The sequence below is a fragment of the Coregonus clupeaformis genome, unplaced genomic scaffold, assembly GCF_020615455.1.
Source record: "Coregonus clupeaformis isolate EN_2021a unplaced genomic scaffold, ASM2061545v1 scaf0085, whole genome shotgun sequence".
NCBI classification, from domain to species: domain Eukaryota; kingdom Metazoa; phylum Chordata; class Actinopteri; order Salmoniformes; family Salmonidae; genus Coregonus; species Coregonus clupeaformis.
Genome location: NW_025533540.1, coordinates 201,069 through 222,542, shown reverse-complemented (window position 1 = coordinate 222,542; position 21,474 = coordinate 201,069). Strand labels below are relative to the sequence as shown.

General features: G+C 45.1%; 1 protein-coding gene across 3 annotated transcripts in view; it reads right to left on the bottom strand.

The window, feature by feature from the left end:
- The window catches only part of LOC121555491 (polyadenylate-binding protein 1-like), a 41,148-nt gene that overhangs the window by 11,701 nt on the left and 7,973 nt on the right, over positions 1–21,474 (bottom strand). For all 3 annotated transcript variants that reach the window (XR_006658199.1, XM_045213169.1, XM_045213170.1), the window contains exons 3-4: positions 14,466–14,581; positions 13,844–13,992 (exon numbers count right to left, since the gene is read on the bottom strand). Coding sequence is in view for 2 of the 3 variants with exons in the window: in XM_045213169.1 (XP_045069104.1) it covers positions 13,844–13,992; positions 14,466–14,581 (265 nt within the window). In the remaining variant the exon portion in view is untranslated. The remainder of the gene's footprint in view (positions 1–13,843; positions 13,993–14,465; positions 14,582–21,474) is intronic.

Sequence of the window (21,474 nt, the reverse complement as noted above, 5' to 3'; positions counted from 1 at the left end):
CTAGATGTTAGAGGAGACCGTTCAGATACTCATGGCACTGCCTAGATGTTAGAGACAGTTCAGATACTCATTGCACTGCCTAGATGTTAGAGGAGACAGTTCAGATACTCATTGCACTGTCTAGATGTTAGAGGAGACAGTTCAGATACTCATTGCACTGTCTAGATGTTAGAGACAGTTCAGATACTCATGGCACTGTCTAGATGTTAGAGACAGTTCAGATACTCATTGCACTGTCTAGATGTTAGAGACAGTTCAGATACTCATTGCACTGCCTAGATGTTAGAGGAGACAGTTCAGATACTCATTGCACTGCCTAGACGTTAGAGACAGTTCGATACTAATGGCACTGCCTAGATGTTAGAGGAGACAGTTCAGATACTCATTGCACTGTCTAGATGTTAGAGACAGTTCAGATACTCATTGCACTGTCTAGATGTTAGAGGAGACAGTTCAGATACTCATGGCACTGCCTAGATGTTAGAGGAGACAGTTCAGATACTCATGGCACTGTCTAGATGTTAGAGACAGTTCAGATACTCATGGCACTGCCTAGATGTTAGAGACAGTTCAGATACTCATGGCACTGCCTAGATGTTAGAGGAGACAGTTCAGATACTCATGGCACTGCCTAGATGTTAGAGACAGTTCAGATACTCATGGCACTGCCTAGATGTTAGAGGAGACAGTTCAGATACTCATGGCACTGTCTAGATGTTAGAGACAGTTCAGATACTCATGGCACTGCCTAGATGTTAGAGGAGACAGTTCAGATACTCATGGCACTGCCTAGATGTTAGAGGAGACCGTTCAGATACTCATGGCACTGCCTAGATGTTAGAGACAGTTCAGATACTCATTGCACTGTCTAGATGTTAGAGGAGACAGTTCAGATACTCATTGCACTGCCTAGATGTTAGAGGATACAGTTCAGATACTCATTGCACTGTCTAGATGTTAGAGACAGTTCAGATACTCATTGCACTGCCTAGATGTTAGAGACAGTTCAGATACTCATTGCACTGCCTAGATGTTAGAGGAGACAGTTCAGATACTCATGGCACTGTCTAGATGTTAGAGACAGTTCAGATACTCATGGCACTGCCTAGATGTTAGAGGAGACAGTTCAGATACTCATTGCACTGCCTAGATGTTAGAGGAGACAGTTCAGATACTCATTGCACTGTCTAGATGTTAGAGGAGACCGTTCAGATACTCATGGCACTGCCTAGATGTTAGAGGAGACAGTTCAGATACTCATTGCACTGCCTAGATTTTAGAGGAGACAGTTCAGATACTCATTGCACTGCCTAGATGTTTGAGACAGTTCAGATACTCATTGCACTGCCTAGATGTTAGAGGAGACAGTTCAGATACTTATGGCACTGCCTAGATGTTAGAGGAGACAGTTCAGATACTCATTGCACTACCTAGATGTTAGAGAAAGTTCAGATACTCATGGCACTGCCTAGATGTTAGAGGAGACAGTTCAGATACTCATTGCACTGCCTAGATGTTAGAGGAGACAGTTCAGATACTAATTGCACTGCCTAGATGTTAGAGCAGACCGTTCAGATACTCATTGCACTGCCTAGATGTTAGAGGAGACAGTTCAGATACTCATTGCACTGCCTAGATGTTAGAGGAGACAGTTCAGATACTCATTGCACTGCCTAGATGTTAGAGGAGACAGTTCAGATACTCATTGCACTGCCTAGATGTTAGAGGAGACCGTTCAGATACTCATTGCACTGCCTAGATGTTAGAGGAGACCGTTCAGATACTCATGGCACTGCCTAGATGTTAGAGGAGACAGTTCAGATACTCATTGCACTGCCTAGATGTTTGAGGAGACAGTTCAGATACTCATGGCACTGCCTAGATGTTAGAGACAGTTCAGATACTCATTGCACTGTCTAGTGTTAGAGGAGACAGTTCAAATACTCATGGCACTGCCTAGATGTTAGAGGAGACAGTTCAGATACTCATTGCACTGCCTAGATGTTAGAGGAGACAGTTCAGATACTCATGGCACTGCCTAGATGTTAGAGGAGACAGTTCAGATACTCATTGCACTGCCTAGATGTTAGAGGAGACAGTTCAGATACTCATTGCACTGTCTAGATGTTAGAGGAGACAGTTCAGATACTCATTGCACTGCCTAGATGTTAGAGGAGACAGTTCAGATACTCATTGCACTGCCTAGATGTTAGAGGAGACAGTTCAGATACTCATTGCACTGCCTAGATGTTAGAGGAGACAGTTCAGATACTCATGGCACTGCCTAGATGTTAGAGGAGACAGTTCATATACTCATTGCACTGCCTAGATGTTAGAGGAGACAGTTCAGATACTCATGGCACTGTCTAGATGTTAGAGACAGTTCAGATACTCATGGCACTGCCTAGATGTTAGAGGAGACAGTTCAGATACTCATTGCACTGCCTAGATGTTAGAGGAGACAGTTCAGATACTCATTGCACTGCCTAGATGTTAGAGGAGACAGTTCGGATACTCATTGCACTGCCTAGATGTTAGAGGAGACAGTTCAGATACCATCTGGCATGCATCCTGCCTAGAGTCAGAGTCAGTTCTGATCTCATCTGCACTGCCAAGATGTCTGAACTGTTCAAACACTCTAGGCAGTGCTAGAGTGAGGAGACAGTTCAGATACTCATGGCACTGCCTAGATGTTAGAGGAGACAGTTCAGATACTCATTGCACTGCCTAGATGTTAGAGGTAGACAGTTCAGATACTCATGGAACTGCCTATATGTTAGAGGAGACAGTTCAGATACTCATTGCACTGCCTAGATGTTTGAGGAGACAGTTCAGATACTCATGGCACTGCCTAGATGTTAGAGGAGACAGTTCAGATACTCATTGCACTGCTTAGATGTTAGAGGAGACAGTTCAGATACTCATTGCACTGCCTAGATGTTAGAGACAGTTCAGATACTCATGGCACTGCCTAGATGTTAGAGGAGACAGTTCAGATACTCATGGCACTGCCTAGATGTTAGAGACAGTTCAGATACTCATTGCACCGTCTAGTGTTAGAGGAGACAGTTCAAATACTCATGGCACTGCCTAGATGTTAGAGGAGACAGTTCAGATACTCATGGCACTGCCTAGTGTTAGAGGAGACAGTTCAGATACTCATGGCACTGCCTAGATGTTAGAGGAGACAGTTCAGATACTCATTGCACTGCCTAGATGTTAGAGGAGACAGTTCAGATACTCATGGCACTGTCTAGATGTTAGAGACAGTTCAGATACTCATTGCACTGCCTAGATGTTTGAGGAGACAGTTCAGATACTCATTGCACTGCCTAGATGTTTGAGACAGTTCAGAAACTCATTGCACTGCCTAGATGTTAGAGGAGACCGTTCAGATACTCATTGCACTGCCTAGATGTTAGAGGAGACAGTTCAGATACTCATTGCACTGCCTAGATGTTAGAGGAGACAGTTCAGATACTCATTGCACTGCCTAGATGTTAGAGGAGACAGTTCAGATACTCATTGCACTGCCTATATGTTAGAGGAGACAGTTCAGATACTCATTGCACTGCCTAGATGTTAGAGGAGACAGTTCAGATACTCATTGCACTGCCTAGATGTTAGAGGAGACCGTTCAGATACTCATTGCACTGCCTAGATGTTAGAGGAGACAGTTCATATACTCATTGCACTGCCTAGATGTTAGAGGAGACAGTTCAGATACTCATTGCACTGCCTAGATGTTAGAGAGCCAGTTCAGATACTCATTGCACTGCCTAGATGTTAGAGGAGACAGTTCAGATACTCATTGCACTGCCTAGATGTTAGAGGAGACAGTTCAGATACTCATTGCACTGCCTAGATGTTAGAGAGACAGTTCGGATACTCATTGCACTGCCTAGATGTTAGAGGAGACAGTTCAGATACTCATTGCACTGCCTAGATGTTAGAGGAGACAGTTCAGATACTCATGGCACTGCCTAGATGTTAGAGGAGACAGTTCAGATACTCATTGCACTGCCTAGATGTTAGAGGTAGACAGTTCAGATACTCATGGAACTGCCTATATGTTAGAGGAGACAGTTCAGATACTCATGGCACTGCCTAGATGTTTGAGGAGACAGTTCAGATACTCATGGCACTGCCTAGATGTTAGAGGAGACAGTTCAGATACTCATGGCACTGCCTAGATGTTAGAGAGACAGTTCAGATACTCATTGCACTGCCTAGATGTTAGAGACAGTTCAGATACTCATTGCACTGCCTAGATGTTAGAGGAGACAGTTCAGATACTCATTGCACTGCCTAGATGTTAGAGACAGTTCAGATACTCATTGCACTGCCTAGATGTTAGAGACAGTTCAGATACTCATTGCACTGCCTAGATGTTAGAGACAGTTCAGATACTCATTGCACTGCCTAGATGTTAGAGAGACAGTTCAGATACTCATTGCACTGCTTCGATACTCATTGCACTGCCTAGATGTTAGAGGAGACAGTTCAGATACTCATTGCACTGCCTAGATGTTAGAGACAGTTCAGATACTCATTGCACTGCCTAGATGTTAGAGACAGTTCAGATATGCATTGCACTGTCTAGATGTTAGAGACAGTTCAGATACTCATTGCACTGCCTAGATCAGGGGTCCCCAAACTTTTTCCTGTGAGGGCCACATAACTTTTCCCTTCTCTGATGGGGGGCCGGTGTCAGTTTGTAACAGAAAAAGTGTGACGATCGTAGGGGAGCTTAAAAAATTTATTGTTTTCCAGAAAGCCACACATAACCAAATAACCCTTTCCAGGTTCTTTACAGAAAAAAAGTCAGGAAACAAATAATAACACTATTAATGAAATAAATAATAACTAAATAACCCTCTCTGAGTTCTTCACAGAAAAAACAGGAAATAAATAACACTATTTATGAACTAAATAATAACTAAATAACTCTCTCTGGGTTCTTCATAGAAAAAAAGCCATGGAACATTAACTTTCTGTTGTGCCATGCACAATCTTAACAGATAAAAGTTCAGCTCAGTTGTCAGAGCAGAATCTCTCTGACACATATGAGCAGTCTCTTAAAGTTCTTGTGTTCCTTCCTTATAATCCTTTTGTAGGTTCCAGTAGGCTTGTAGACACCGCTGTTTGCAGCTCTCTCTCATCAACTTCCCTGTGAAAACCACAAAGGAAGCAGGTTGAGAAACTGAACTAAGTGATACAGCACCTACACAGCACAATACATTTCACTACCAGTATGGTTGTAAAGATGGATTTTATCCCAGTAGATTTTATTATGATTATATTTGTTTATGCTCAGAATGACTCATTCAAGTCAGAAAAGTGAGCTTACCTATGTATGTTCATCAGTGTGAACTGTGGGCCTGCATCTGGCTGGTGAGAAGTTGAATATCAGGTTCCATTCTAGTTACAGCCAGTCTCAAGCACTGATGCAAATGTTCATCTGTCAATCTTGATCTCATCTGAGTTTTCAGCAGTTTCATGCGAGAAAAGGTTTTCTCGCAGATATACGTGCTACCAAAAACTGTGGACATTTTCATTGCGTGTTTTTGATGTTTGGATATGTGTCGTTTGGGAGGGCGGCATAGAAGTCAATGAGACTGTTGGGCTTGAATGCGTCTTTCAGAACATCACAGTTCTGTAACTCAGCCAACTCAAACTGATATGAAGGCTGGGCTTCATCAATGTCGGCAACAAAGGGGTTCTGAAAAAGACGGATTTCTTTTGCATGAACATGTAGTTCACTGAATCGCACACCGAACTCCGCCTTCAGCATTTCCAGTGCTTCCACGCACTTTTCAGCTGGGAACGGGACCGCTGGGTTCTCTGTCGACAGGTTTTGGGTAGCAGGAAGATGGACGAAGTTGCGCTTTTTCACTTGTTCCAAAAGCAGCGCTAATTTCACCTCAAATGCTTTTATGTGTGAATACATGTCGCAAATGAGTTTCCCCTCGCCTTGTAGCTGCAAGTTAAGGCTGTTAAGTATTTCTGTCACGTCTGTTAAAAATGCGAGGTGCCATTTCCATTCTGGGTCGATCAGCTCTGGGACCGTTTTGTCTTTTAAATGAAGAAATGCGTTAATTTCGGGTAGCAGCTCGTAAAACGCCTCAAAACTCTGCCCCGGCTCAGCCATCGGACCTCTGTGTAGTACAGCACATCTCCGTGCGTAGACTCCAGTTCAGACAGGAATTCTTGGAACTGCCTGTGTTTAAGTCCCTTTGCTCTGATGAAGTTTATGCACGACACCACAACCTTCATTACAGAATCCCACGTCAACACTTTGCAGCACAGTGCTTGCTGGTGAATTAGGCAGTGGACTCGTAGCGGGGCGGTGAGACCCCTTTTTTCCAACTCCCGGTTCATCGTCCCTATTAGACCGCGAAGTTTCGCCCACCATGCTAGGAGCCCCGTCAGTCGTGATGCTAGCTAGCTTTGACCAGTCCAGGTCCAACTTCTCCATGGTTTGGCACACTTTGTCAAAAATATCCTCTCCCGTTGTAGTCCCTTTGAGACTTTGGAGGGCTGCCAGCTCCTCGCATATCTCAAAGTTTGCGCTAACTCCACGAATAAAAATGAGCAGTTGCGCTGTGTCTTGCACGTCCGTGCTCTCATCCAGTGCTAATGAAAAAAAGTCAAATTCTTTCGTCTTCTGCTGCAGCTGGGCATATACATTACTCCCGATTTCTTCAACGCGTCTGGTGATTGTACTCGCACGACAGACTTACGGCATTAAATGCATCTTTCTTCTCGGGACACACCTCCTCCGCGACAGCATCCATACATTTCTTAACAAACTCTCCGTCAGTGAAAGGCTTACCGCTGCTTGCTATCAGTTTAGCAACCCGAAAGCTGGCCCGAACGGATGCCTGGTTCAGCTGAGCTTGGCGTACAAATGTATTCTGCTGAGATAGTAGTCCACTTTTTAGCTTTGAGAGTTTGTCTGCTCGTATTTGGCCTTGCAAGCTATCGTACTTGTCTTTGTGACGGGATTCATAGTGTCGGCGAAGATTGTATTCTTTGAATACCGCCACCGTCTCTTGACAGATGAGACAAACAGCCTTTTCTTTGCATTGAACAAAAAAATAATCGTTTGTCCACTGCAGGTTAAATACCCTGCATTCTGAATCAATTTTTCTCTTACCTAACCTTTTCGCCATTATTCCGTTCTCTCTTTGACAGGGCCGGGCCTAGGATTTTTTTTCTGGAGGCCAAATAGGAAAAAAATCCGATAGCGTCTCTGGTATTGTTCAGAGGGCCGGGCCAAATGTGCTGACGGGCCGTATCCGGCCCGCGGGCCGTAGTTTGGTGACCACTGGCCTAGATGTTAGAGACAGTTCAGATACTTATTGCACTGCCTAGATGTTAGAGGAGACAGTTCAGATACTCATTGCACTGCCTAGATGTTAGAGACAGTTCAGATACTCATTGCACTGCCTAGATGTTAGAGGAGACAGTTCAGATACTCATTGCACTGTCTAGATGTTAGAGGAGACAGTTCAGATACTCATTGCACTGCCTAGATGTTAGAGGAGACAGTTCAGATACTCATTGCACTGCCTAGATGTTAGAGGAGACAGTTCAGATACTCATGGCACTGTCTAGATGTTAGAGGAGACAGTGCAGATACTCATTGCACTGCCTAGATGTTAGAGGAGACAGTTCAGATACTCATGGCACTGCCTAGATGTTAGAGGAGACAGTTCAGATACTCATTGCACTGCCTAGATGTTTGAGACAGTTCAGATACTCATGGCACTGCCTAGATGTTAGAGGAGACCGTTCAGATACTCATTGCACTGCCTAGATGTTAGAGGAGACAGTTCAGATACTCATTGCACTGTCTAGATGTTTGAGACAGTTCAGATACTCATTGCACTGCCTAGATGTTAGAGACAGTTCAGATACTCATTGCACTGTCTAGATGTTAGAGACAGTTCAGATACTCATTGCACTGCCTAGATGTTAGAGGAGACAGTTCAGATACTCATTGCACTGCCTAGATGTTTGAGACAGTTCAGATACTCGTGGCACTGCCTAGATGTTAGAGGAGAGTGTTCAGATACTCATGGCACTGTCTAGATGTTAGAGGAGACAGTGCAGATACTCATTGCACTGCCTAGATGTTAGAGGAGACAGTTCAGATACTCATGGCACTGCCTAGATGTTAGAGGAAGACAGTTCAGATACTCATTGCACTGCCTAGATGTTTGAGACAGTTCAGATACTCATGGCACTGCCTAGATGTTAGAGGAGCCCGTTCAGATACTCATTGCACTGCCTAGATGTTAGAGGAGACAGTTCAGATACTCATTGCACTGTCTAGATGTTTGAGACAGTTCAGATACTCATTGCACTGCCTAGATGTTAGAGACAGTTCAGATACTCATTGCACTGTCTAGATGTTAGAGACAGTTCAGATACTCATTGCACTGCCTAGATGTTAGAGGAGACAGTTCAGATACTCATTGCACTGCCTAGATGTTTGAGACAGTTCAGATACTCATGACACTGCCTAGATGTTAGAGGAGAGTGTTCAGATACTCATGGCACTGCCTAGATGTTAGAGGAGACAGTTCAGATACTCATTGCACTGCCTAGATGTTAGAGGAGACAGTTCAGATACTCATTGCACTGTCTAGATGTTAGAGGAGACAGTTCAGATACTCATTGCACTGCCTAGATGTTAGAGGAGACCGTTCAGATACTCATTGCACTGCCTAGATGTTAGAGGAGACAGTTCAGATACTCATGGCACTGTCTAGATGTTAGAGACAGTTCAGATTCTCATTGCACTGCCTAGATGTTAGAGGAGACAGTGCAGATACTCATTGCACTGCCTAGATGTTAGAGGAGACAGTTCAGATACTCATGGCACTGCCTAGATGTTAGAGGAGACAGTTCAGATACTCATTGCACTGCCTAGATGTTTGAGACAGTTCAGATACTCATGGCACTGCCTAGATGTTAGAGGAGACCGTTCAGATACTAATTGCACTGCCTAGATGTTAGAGGAGACAGTTCAGATACTCATTGCACTGTCTAGATGTTAGAGACAGTTCAGATACTCATTGCACTGTCTAGATGTTAGAGACAGTTCAGATACTCATTGCACTGCCTAGATGTTAGAGGAGACAGTTCAGATACTCATTGCACTGCCTAGATGTTTGAGGAGACAGTTCAGATACTCATGGCACTGCCTAGATGTTAGAGGAGACAGTTCAGATACTCATTGCACTGCCTAGATGTTAGAGACAGTTCAGATACTCATTGCACTGCCTAGATGTTAGAGACAGTTCAGATATGCATTGCACTGTCTAGATGTTAGAGACAGTTCAGATACTCATTGCACTGCCTAGATGTTAGAGACAGTTCAGATACTCATTGCACTGTCTAGATGTTAGAGACAGTTCAGATACTCATTGCACTGCCTAGATGTTAGAGGAGACAGTTCAGATACTCATGACACTGCCTAGATGTTAGAGGAGAGTGTTCAGATACTCATGGCACTGCCTAGATGTTAGAGGAGACAGTTCAGATACTCATTGCACTGCCTAGATGTTAGAGGAGACAGTTCAGATACTCATTGCACTGTCTAGATGTTAGAGGAGACAGTTCAGATACTCATTGCACTGCCTAGATGTTAGAGGAGACAGTTCAGATACTCATTGCACTGCCTAGATGTTAGAGGAGACAGTTCAGATACTCATGGCACTGTCTAGATGTTAGAGACAGTTCAGATTCTCATTGCACTGCCTAGATGTTAGAGGAGACAGTGCAGATACTCATTGCACTGCCTAGATGTTAGAGGAGACAGTTCAGATACTCATGGCACTGCCTAGATGTTAGAGGAGACAGTTCAGATACTCATTGCACTGCCTAGATGTTTGAGACAGTTCAGATACTCATGGCACTGCCTAGATGTTAGAGGAGACCGTTCAGATACTAATTGCACTGCCTAGATGTTAGAGGAGACAGTTCAGATACTCATTGCACTGTCTAGATGTTTGAGACAGTTCAGATACTCATTGCACTGCCTAGATGTTAGAGACAGTTCAGATACTCATTGCACTGTCTAGATGTTAGAGACAGTTCAGATACTCATTGCACTGCCTAGATGTTAGAGGAGACAGTTCAGATACTCATGGCACTGCCTAGATGTTAGAGGAGACAGTGCAGATACTCATTGCACTGCCTAGATGTTAGAGGAGACAGTTCAGATACTCATGGCACTGCCTAGATGTTAGAGGAGACAGTTCAGATACTCATTGCACTGCCTAGATGTTTGAGACAGTTCAGATACTCATGGCACTGCCTAGATGTTAGAGGAGACCGTTCAGATACTAATTGCACTGCCTAGATGTTAGAGGAGACAGTTCAGATACTCATTGCACTGTCTAGATGTTAGAGACAGTTCAGATACTCATTGCACTGTCTAGATGTTAGAGACAGTTCAGATACTCATTGCACTGCCTAGATGTTAGAGGAGACAGTTCAGATACTCATTGCACTGCCTAGATGTTTGAGGAGACAGTTCAGATACTCATGGCACTGCCTAGATGTTAGAGGAGACAGTTCAGATACTCATTGCACTGCCTAGATGTTAGAGACAGTTCAGATACTCATTGCACTGCCTAGATGTTAGAGACAGTTCAGATATGCATTGCACTGTCTAGATGTTAGAGACAGTTCAGATACTCATTGCACTGCCTAGATGTTAGAGACAGTTCAGATACTCATTGCACTGTCTAGATGTTAGAGACAGTTCAGATACTCATTGCACTGCCTAGATGTTAGAGGAGACAGTTCAGATACTCATGACACTGCCTAGATGTTAGAGGAGAGTGTTCAGATACTCATGGCACTGCCTAGATGTTAGAGGAGACAGTTCAGATACTCATTGCACTGCCTAGATGTTAGAGGAGACAGTTCAGATACTCATTGCACTGTCTAGATGTTAGAGGAGACAGTTCAGATACTCATTGCACTGCCTAGATGTTAGAGGAGACAGTTCAGATACTCATTGCACTGCCTAGATGTTAGAGGAGACAGTTCAGATACTCATGGCACTGTCTAGATGTTAGAGACAGTTCAGATTCTCATTGCACTGCCTAGATGTTAGAGGAGACAGTGCAGATACTCATTGCACTGCCTAGATGTTAGAGGAGACAGTTCAGATACTCATGGCACTGCCTAGATGTTAGAGGAGACAGTTCAGATACTCATTGCACTGCCTAGATGTTTGAGACAGTTCAGATACTCATGGCACTGCCTAGATGTTAGAGGAGACCGTTCAGATACTAATTGCACTGCCTAGATGTTAGAGGAGCCAGTTCAGATACTCATTGCACTGTCTAGATGTTTGAGACAGTTCAGATACTCATTGCACTGCCTAGATGTTAGAGACAGTTCAGATACTCATTGCACTGTCTAGATGTTAGAGACAGTTCAGATACTCATTGCACTGCCTAGATGTTAGAGGAGACAGTTCAGATACTCATGGCACTGCCTAGATGTTAGAGGAGACAGTTCAGATACTCATGGCACTGCCTAGATGTTAGAGGAGACAGTTCAGATACTCATTGCACTGCCTAGATGTTAGAGGAGACAGTTCAGATACTCATTGCACTGCCTAGATGTTAGAGACAGTTCAGATATGCATTGCACTGTCTAGATGTTAGAGACAGTTCAGATACTCATTGCACTGCCTAGATGTTAGAGACAGTTCAGATACTTATTGCACTGCCTAGATGTTAGAGGAGACAGTTCAGATACTCATTGCACTGCCTAGATGTTAGAGGAGACAGTTCAGATACTCATTGCACTGCCTAGATGTTAGAGACAGTTCAGATACTCATTGCACTGCCTAGATGTTAGAGGAGACAGTTCAGATACTCATTGCACTGCCTAGATGTTAGAGGAGACAGTTCAGATACTCATGGCACTGTCTAGATGTTAGAGACAGTTCAGATTCTCATTGCACTGCCTAGATGTTAGAGGAGACAGTTCAGATATTCATTGCACTGTCTAGATGTTAGAGACAGTTCAGATACTCATTGCACTGCCTAGATGTTAGAGGAAGTTCAGATACTCATTGCACTGTATAGATGTTAGAGACAGTTCAGATACTCATTGCACTGCCTAGATGTTAGAGACAGTTCAGATACTCATTGCACTGCCTAGATGTTAGAGGAGACAGTTCAGATACTCATTGCACTGCCTAGATGTTAGAGGAGACAGTTCAGATACTAATTGCACTGCCTAGATGTTAGAGACAGTTCAGATACTCATTGCACTGCCTAGATGTTAGAGACAGTTCAGATATGCATTGCACTGTCTAGATGTTAGAGACAGTTCAGATACTCATTGCACTGCCTAGATGTTAGAGACAGTTCAGATACTTATTGCACTGCCTAGATGTTAGAGGAGACAGTTCAGATACTCATTGCACTGCCTAGATGTTAGAGGAGACAGTTCAGATACTCATTGCACTGCCTAGATGTTAGAGACAGTTCAGATACTCATTGCACTGCCTAGATGTTAGAGGAGACAGTTCAGATACTCATTGCACTGTCTAGATGTTAGAGGAGACAGTTCAGATACTCATTGCACTGCCTAGATGTTAGAGGAGACAGTTCAGATACTCATTGCACTGCCTAGATGTTAGAGGAGACAGTTCAGATACTCATGGCACTGTCTAGATGTTAGAGACAGTTCAGATTCTCATTGCACTGCCTAGATGTTAGAGGAGACAGTGCAGATACTCATTGCACTGCCTAGATGTTAGAGGAGACAGTTCAGATACTCATGGCACTGCCTAGATGTTAGAGGAGACAGTTCAGATACTCATTGCACTGCCTAGATGTTTGAGACAGTTCAGATACTCATGGCACTGCCTAGATGTTAGAGGAGACCGTTCAGATACTCATTGCACTGCCTAGATGTTAGAGGAGACCGTTCAGATACTCATTGCACTGTCTAGATGTTTGAGACAGTTCAGATACTCATTGCACTGCCTAGATGTTAGAGACAGTTCAGATACTCATTGCACTGTCTAGATGTTAGAGACAGTTCAGATACTCATTGCACTGCCTAGATGTTAGAGGAGACAGTTCAGATACTCATTGCATTGCCTAGATGTTTGAGACAGTTCAGATACTCATGGCACTGCCTAGATGTTAGAGGAGACAGTTCAGATACTCATGGCACTGCCTAGATGTTAGAGGAGACAGTTCAGATACTCATTGCACTGCCTAGATGTTAGAGGAGACAGTTCAGATACTCATGGCACTGCCTAGATGTTAGAGACAGTTCAGATACTCATTGCACTGCCTAGATGTTAGAGGAGACAGTTCAGATACTCATGGCACTGTCTAGATGTTAGAGACAGTTCAGATACTCATTGCACTGCCTAGATGTTAGAGGAGACAGTTCAGATACTCATGGCACTGCCTAGATGTTAGAGGAGACAGTTCAGATACTCATGGCACTGTATAGATGTTAGAGACAGTTCAGATACTCATTGCACTGCCTAGATGTTAGAGGAGACAGTTCAGATACTCATGGCACTGCCTAGATGTTAGAGACAGTTCAGATACTCATTGCACTGCCTAGATGTTAGAGGAGACAGTTCAGATACTCATTGCACTGCCTAGATGTTAGAGGAGACAGTTCAGATACTCATTGCACTGTCTAGATGTTAGAGACAGTTCAGATACTCATGGCACTGTCTAGATGTTTGAGACACGACTCCGTAACCAGTTCGTAGCCTACAGCTATGTGACTTGGATTCTGAGTGTGGGCGGAATGTAAAGAAGCGATATCGTACCATACTCAGCATACTTGTTAAAGACCTCCCTCAGTTTTTCATCATCCATATCTTCACCAAAGTTCTTGATGTAAACGTTGGTGAACTCTTTGGCTCGGGCTCCAAGCTCAGCCTCGCGTTCTTTGCGAGATTTGAATCGCCCCACAAACCTGCGATAGAAAAACTAGAGTTGAGGCTGGCAGACAAAACCTTGCCAAAATGTCCTAACCTGCTCCCCGTAGCCTACTACACAAGGGTTTCCCAAACTCGGTCCTGCCCCCCCCCCCCCTCTTCCCTGGGTGCACGTTTTGGTTTTTGCCCTAGCACTACACAGATGATTCAAATAACCACCTCATCATCAAGCAAAAAACTAAACGTGCACCAAACGGGGGGCCCCAGGACCGAGTTTGGGAAACCCTGTACTACACAACCTGGTTACCAGAACGTACACCTACAGGTAGAAATGTGTAATTGCAGCATCTAATACCTTATGTCAAATTCCAAACAAGAAACCAAGGTCACAGTCAGAGATGCAGGTTTAAAAAAAAACGAACAACCGAACCAAGACTATTCGTATTAAAAACAATTGTGATTAGTGCAATAAAGATCTAAGACAGAAGACACCTTTAATGTACACACTTACACTTTTCTGTCGTTGAGCAACATGCCGTTCATTTTCTCAATGGCTCTTTCAGCAGCCTCCTGGGTCTCAAAGTGCACAAAGCCGTAGCCCTTTGAGCCATTCTCATCACAAACCACCTTGGAGAAAGGACAGTTGGCATAAGCTTTAGATAAGTAAGGTCAACTTGAGGATAAAAACTATCCATCATGCAACACATTTCTACCCAACACAACAGCACTGTTGGAGCAGCCTCCCTGGGGCTGAAAGGTTGTGTGAGTTACAGCGGCTTGCGAAAGTATTCACCCCCCTTGGCATTTGTCCTATTTTGTTGCCTTACAACCTGGAATTAAAATGGAGTTTTTGGGGGGTTTGTATAATTTGATTTTGATAGATTAATTATTAATGACTAATTATTACACCCTGAAACTGTGTATAATGTGTGAGTGTAGGACCAGTAAAGGCTATGGCATTGAGCCACTATTTAGCAATGTGAGTAAGAGTCAGGCCAGACAACAAAGACAACTGAGAAACTAAGATAAAGAGGCCTCCCAATTTAGGGAGGGGAGAAACTGTTATGAAAACATGGTGCAGAATATTGTGAGAACGGCAATAACTGAGTAAAGCAGGGAGTAGGATATGTGTGTGTGTGTGTGTATGTATGTGTGTATGCATGTGTGTATATGTGTGTGTGTGTGAACTGAAGGTCAGTAGAGCAGTTTTAGAGTGGAAAACTACAGCCCGCCTACAGAGGGAAGGGATTTCTTTTTGTATGACGTATGAGTATAAAAGATGGACTCTGAAATTGTGATGGCAGAATTCTCAATGAATAAATATCTCTGACTATGCAGACCGGGACTCTGGCCGTTACTTAAATCCCAAAAGACTTACAACCTTTTGGGAGACGCACAGAGACACTAAAATAGTTTGTTAAATAATTCACTTAACAGCTTGGTCCTTCTGAGCCGGACTCCAATACCCTGTTTCTGTCATTCCAGGTAACTCTGAAAACCGTCGACGGGCGAATGATACATTCGTAAATAGAAAGTCCTGCCCTTTGACATTAAGGGTTAAAACAGGCCAGAGGACACCTGATTAATGACAGAGACGGTGACGGAATCCAAACCTACATTGAATCTCGGCTGCAAGGATAAGGTCAGTAGTCTTTATTCATTAACTTGGTGAAATTGATTTGAGAACTTGCTAAAATATTGAAAAGTAGCAAATTGATCAATGCGTAGCCATTTTAAGTGAAATGTGGGGTTGACTGTCAGGAATTATCAAGATTACATTGTGAGGATAGACTCCTCCGTAAAGTATGAGATAATTCTGGGGGACTAGTCAACCTGGTGGTGGGTCCGTAATGATTCACGGTAATAGGCCATTACCAAAAGAAACTACCCGGTGTTGAAATAGAAGGAACTATTAAAAGTACACCTATGGGATGTAACCTGTAAGAGATTATTGAGCAGTCAACAAATAATCCGGGTTAAACAAATACAAAAAGTACACCAGAAGGAATTAAAATAGCATGTGTGAGAAATAGAATATTAGTTAAGTCAAAAGTCACAAACAACTGTAGATTTTGCTGTAACTCTATCCGTTCTGGAGCCTTATAAACTCCAGGTTACCGATACAACACCAATAATCATGTAAGGTTGTATACGTGTGAGACCTAATGTTTGCTCAAAAGTCACATGAATAATTCCAGGTGGTTGTATAGAGGAGGGGAGAACCCATTCCTGTTGTATGAGACTGTCAGGAATTATCAAGATTACATTGTGGGGATCAATCCCTCTGTAAAAGTATGAGATAATTCTGGGGGACTAGTCAAGATTACATATACAGGAAGGGGTGATTCAAGGTGTTGTTGTGTGAAGCTATTTTGAATTACTTGTTAAATTGACTTGTTATATAGAAGAGGTGGCTAAGGGATTTTTAACAACAGTACCAACCATGGGGGGGGCAAATCCTCACAAGAGGTCCCAGAATTTACTGGGGACGAGAAATACTTTATGTAATTAAAATGGAATCCAGGGATAGAAGAAATGTCCATTATGTAACCAGGTGGAGGGAGAGGTATGGTTTTGAGGGACGTCTAGACGCAGATAAACTCGAATCCATGCTTAAACAGATACATAAGGTGTGTAAAGGAGAAATAAGCAGTGAGAGAGAGAGAGAGAGAGAGTAGGAGGGGGCCAGTACCCACTGATAGCCTTACCTAATCTATTGGTGGGGAATGAAAGGGGCCCCAGCAACCTTAGATGTATACAGTAATAATAATAATATGCCATTTAGCAGACAGGCCATGAACACAGAGGACGTGGCCAGAGCGGTAGAAGGAATGACCCACCCCGAAACAGGAATAGTAAGGTTTGGGCTGCCGTTAGAGGGCAGTGGGTTTCAGGGGATGCCCAGAGGACACTTTTGCCATGGGCCGATTACGGAGAGTATGTTGGGAAAATAACTGAATTGTGTAATAGCCTCAGAGAGACATGCAATCCATCATGAGCAGAATTACAGACAGGACAGAGCCAAGAAAGAAGAGGAAGATGCAGAGTAACTAATTGCCACTCTGGGAGAGATGGCGGGTAGAACTAGAAACTTAGGAGAGAGAGGAGATAAGGCAGGAAGAAAAGAGAAGTGAGTGAGAGGAAAAGAGAAGTGAAGGTTGAGGTCTCCGTGCCTCCCCCAGAGCAGAGGGCAGAAAGGTTATATCCAAACTTGGCAGACCAGGCATGGAGAGAAAATCCAGATGATGAATACGTAGGGAGGAGAAGGAGAGTGCAGGGGAATAATGTTGCCCCCAACCGGCCCCACCTCCCTATGAGGAAGAAGGGGCTGGAGGAGGAAGGGAAGATGAAGGTGAGGAAGAGCCAGAGGTAGAGGAGTACCAGACAAGGGCAGAGAAAGTCAGACAGGAGAGAAAAGAGAGAAAAGAGAGAAGAGTGGGAGAGAGAAGTCCATCCCCCAGCTTTGAGCGTGAGGAAGAGGAAGAGGAAGATAAGGCATGACTAGTCCTTGAGGGAGAAATAGTAGACTCTAGTGAGGGGAAGACTAAGGAACCCTTTGATCCAAATTGTGAGGTGTTTGAATTGGCTACTATTGACTTAGCACTTCAACAGGAACAGAAACCTTATTTGACATTGACAGTAATGGGTATGAAAATTAAATTCCTTTGTGATACGGGAGCCTGCAGGACAGCAACCTGTGCAACAGACAAGCCAGATGGAGTCAGGCTTGATGGGGAGAAAATCATAGTGCGATCTGCCTCTGGTCATCAATTTATTGAAAGGTTATCAGCCCCAATAACCCTAAAACATGACCAATCAGGATGAGAGGCAACCATACCCATCCTGATATCTAAGCTGTGTCGGGTAAATTTACTAGGACGTGATGTAATTACTAAATTGAATGTGGCTGTCATTTCCGCTGAGAGGGGAATGAAAGTACACATAGTCAGAGACAATATGGTGGTCTGTGTGGAAGGGGAGCCATGTTATTGGTATAGGCAAGATTTGTTTAGGGGGGGAATAACTGATATTCCCCGAACCTTGATGGAACTTGCTGATAATGTAGTACCAGGCCCCACTAAAATGTCCCCCGATGACCTACACTGTATTCTCTGGTATAACAAACACCCAGGTCCAGATGCAATCTATGAGAAAGCATTATTTAAAACCACAGAAAGGACTATAGCCTTGAAATGGTTTCACTATGACAACACCCACGCAGTAGTGGAGGTGGAACTAGGGCCCCAAAGTCAGAGACTGTTCAGGGAAATATGGAGCCCACATGTGTCCCTAGCAAAGGAGCCAGCAGAGGACTGGAAAGACATGGGCCAGTGGGTATCCAAGGGTAAGAGGATCACTGATTGGGTCAATATTGTGAGTGGCGATCAACACAGCCCATCCACAGATAGTACATTTAGATGAGAATAGCAGATGCTGATGAGAGGAATACCTGTTGACAGAACAACAGGAGTCAGACTTAAAAGAAGTTCCAGAGCATTTGTGGTCCCGGGGTCCAGCAGACGTAGGATTAATAAAAGGGGTAATTCCAGTACAGGTGATACCCAAATCTAATCATAGGCCATATCAGAAGCAATACCCTATGTAACCAGAAGCAATACAAGGTTTGCAGTTACCAAGAGCAGATTGGGAGGGACCTTGAGGGAGGGCCAATTCCCGGGGAGATAGTGAGGCCAGAAACAAAGGTGCAGTGTCCTGGAAATCACAGTCTGTTTTGTTTTTTTCAGTTCTGCTGGGAGTACATTGGATGATGGGGTTTTGTGTTGAATTAGAGACAGTGAGACTATTAGTCAATAGTGTGATGTCACGAGAGGCTGTGTCCTGGAGGGACGTTACATCCCCCTGAGGTGGCTGCAAACCCAGACAGCTATGGCTCCATCTGCTGGTATGGTCGGGAACTCCACCCCTCTATGGCCAATCTTCCCACGCAGCTGAAACAAATGAGGAGCTGATGAGCTGAAGGTTTGGGAAGGGAAGAGACACGGTCTCCAACCTGGGCTCTCTGGAGGACAAGAGTGCTGCACGTCCACTTCCATGAGGAATATAAGGATTTGGAGATACTTACCTTTGGGAAATACTCACCTTTGGATATATGCACCTGTGGAAATACGTGTGGGACATTTGGAAGGACGTTTTGCTGGGTTGGCCACTAGCTGCAACGGGAATACAGTAAGACTGGGGAAAAGTTATTTGAGCGAGGGAGAGTTATGATTTTGGATGTGGAAGAGACATCCCTGAACTGTTAACCCTTAAAGAGCCACCAGAGAACAGAGTTGTGTTATACTTTCGTTAGTTTCCCAAGACCTTTAATAAAATCCTTGTTTTGATTGAACCTGGTCTCCTTGCACTACTTGAGCAATCCCGCTGAAAGCTGTGTAGCCTCTCGTGACATCACAGATGGTGGAGAATACAGGCACGCTCAAGCGTTAATAGTGCATGTCAGAGGAGGATATCGAAGGTTTGATCACCCAGTTTTCCAAGTTGGCCGTAGGCTCCCCGCCGACTGAAATGGAGGACATATTGAAAGCCCTTGTTGCTGGCCAGCACGCCCAGATGCAAGCAAACGTGGCTCTCTTGGAGGAGCAAAAGAAAGCCAACCTTCTGAAGGCAGAGGAATTGCAGTTGCAGAGACAGAGGGTTGTCCAAAATACCCGCCCAATAAAGGCAAGTGACTTTATATCTAAGATGGGAGCTACCGATGACATTGAGGCATACCTGCATGCATTTGAGGCCACGGCCACTAGGGAAGCCTGGCCCAAGCAACAGTGGGTTGGTCTGTTAGCCCCCTTTCTAACCGGGGAATCGCTGAATGCTGTCCGGGACCTGGGCCCTGACCAGGTTACTGACTATGATGCCCTGAAGTCTGAGATCCTCAGCAGATATGGACTCACAAAGTTTGGTATGGCCCAGCGCTTTCACAGCTGGACCTTCCAACCAGACCAACCTCCTCGGGCGCAGATGCATGAACTTGTCCGAATCGCAAGGAAATGGCTGGATCCGCAGAGGAATACAGCAGCGGCGGTGGTGGAGGCCGTGGTGGTGGATCGTTACCTACGCGCCCTGCCTTATGAGGCAAAACGGTTCATCAGTCAACAGGCCTTGACCACGGCTGATCTGACCGTGGAAGCTGTGGAAAAGTACCAGGCCACAGCGGAGATGCTGAATGCTTCCCGAAAGGACCCCAAGGTCTCGAACCCAGCCACGTCAGGACTTATCCCGGCTCCAGGGGGCCAGAAACCAGGCGGGTCCAAGAAGAGTACACCAGGAGGGGGAAACTCGACAGTGTTACCGGTGTGGGGAGATGGGACATATCTCCTGGCAGTGTGGGAAACCAGCCGATGAACCTATGCCCACTGCGGAGTCCTCCAGCTCAGCACCCACACACCGTGTTGCCTCGCTCTTGGGAGTCGTAGATGGCGGCCCAGATCGACCCCCCACCTGCCCGGTAACTGTGAATCACCATGATGTGGAGGCCTTACTGGATTCTGGTAGCCGGGCCACCCTGGTGCGTAAGGATTTGGTGGGCCCAACGTGTCTGACCCCGGGGAAAGTCCTCCCAGTTTCCTGTGTCCATGGGGACACCAGAGAATACCCCATTACTGAACTTACAATGACCAGCACACGGGGAACCATACACACGACGGCGGGGGTGGTTGATTCCCTCCCCGTCCCTGTCCTAATTGGACGAGACTGCCCAGCCTTTTACCCACTCTGGAGAGAGTCTCAGGAGAGGATAACCCGAGTACCTCGGAAACGGAGAGGCAAGACTCATCCTGGGAAGGCTCCGGTGCAATCCTCCGAGTTACTCACTCCCGCCCGGGCTCGGATAGGGATGGCAGGTGCCCAGACCGACACAGAGACGGAGCTACCGAATCTGGACAAAGAACTGTCTGGTCTGAAGGGGACCGCTGAGAGGTATCGTTTGTTAAAGCAACAGTTAGACATGAAGACAGAAGAGTTAGATATCCTCCAGGCTAAACTCCAACAGAGCTCCTTCCATAAGCAACAGGAGGAGCTGGAGAGGCTGCGCAGGACCATCGAGGAGTGTGAGGAGACCCTGCGCAGTAGTAAGGAGGTCCAGAAGAAGGCAGAGGAGAAGTACAAGGTGTTGGAGAACAAGATGAAGAATGCGGAGGCAGAGAGAGAGAAGGAACTGAAAGCTGCTCAACAGAAGCTAAACTCTGCTAAAACCAAGGCTGATGCGTTCAGTAAGAAACTCAAGGAGAGACAACAGGAGGCTGAGTCCCTGGTCCTAGAGGTGGAGGAGTTGAAGAGAGAGCAGGCTGGCAAGCACCACGGCAATGCGGACGCCCTCTCCCGGCGTGATGCCTTCTTCGCTGCCTTTACCCCGACGAGGACGTCGGTCCCGAGGAGGGGGATGTGTGATGTCACGAGAGGCTGTGTCCTGGAGGGACGTTACATCCCCCTGAGGTGGCTGCAAACCCAGACAGCTATGGCTCCATCTGCTGGTATGGTCGGGAACTCCACCCCTCTATGGCCAA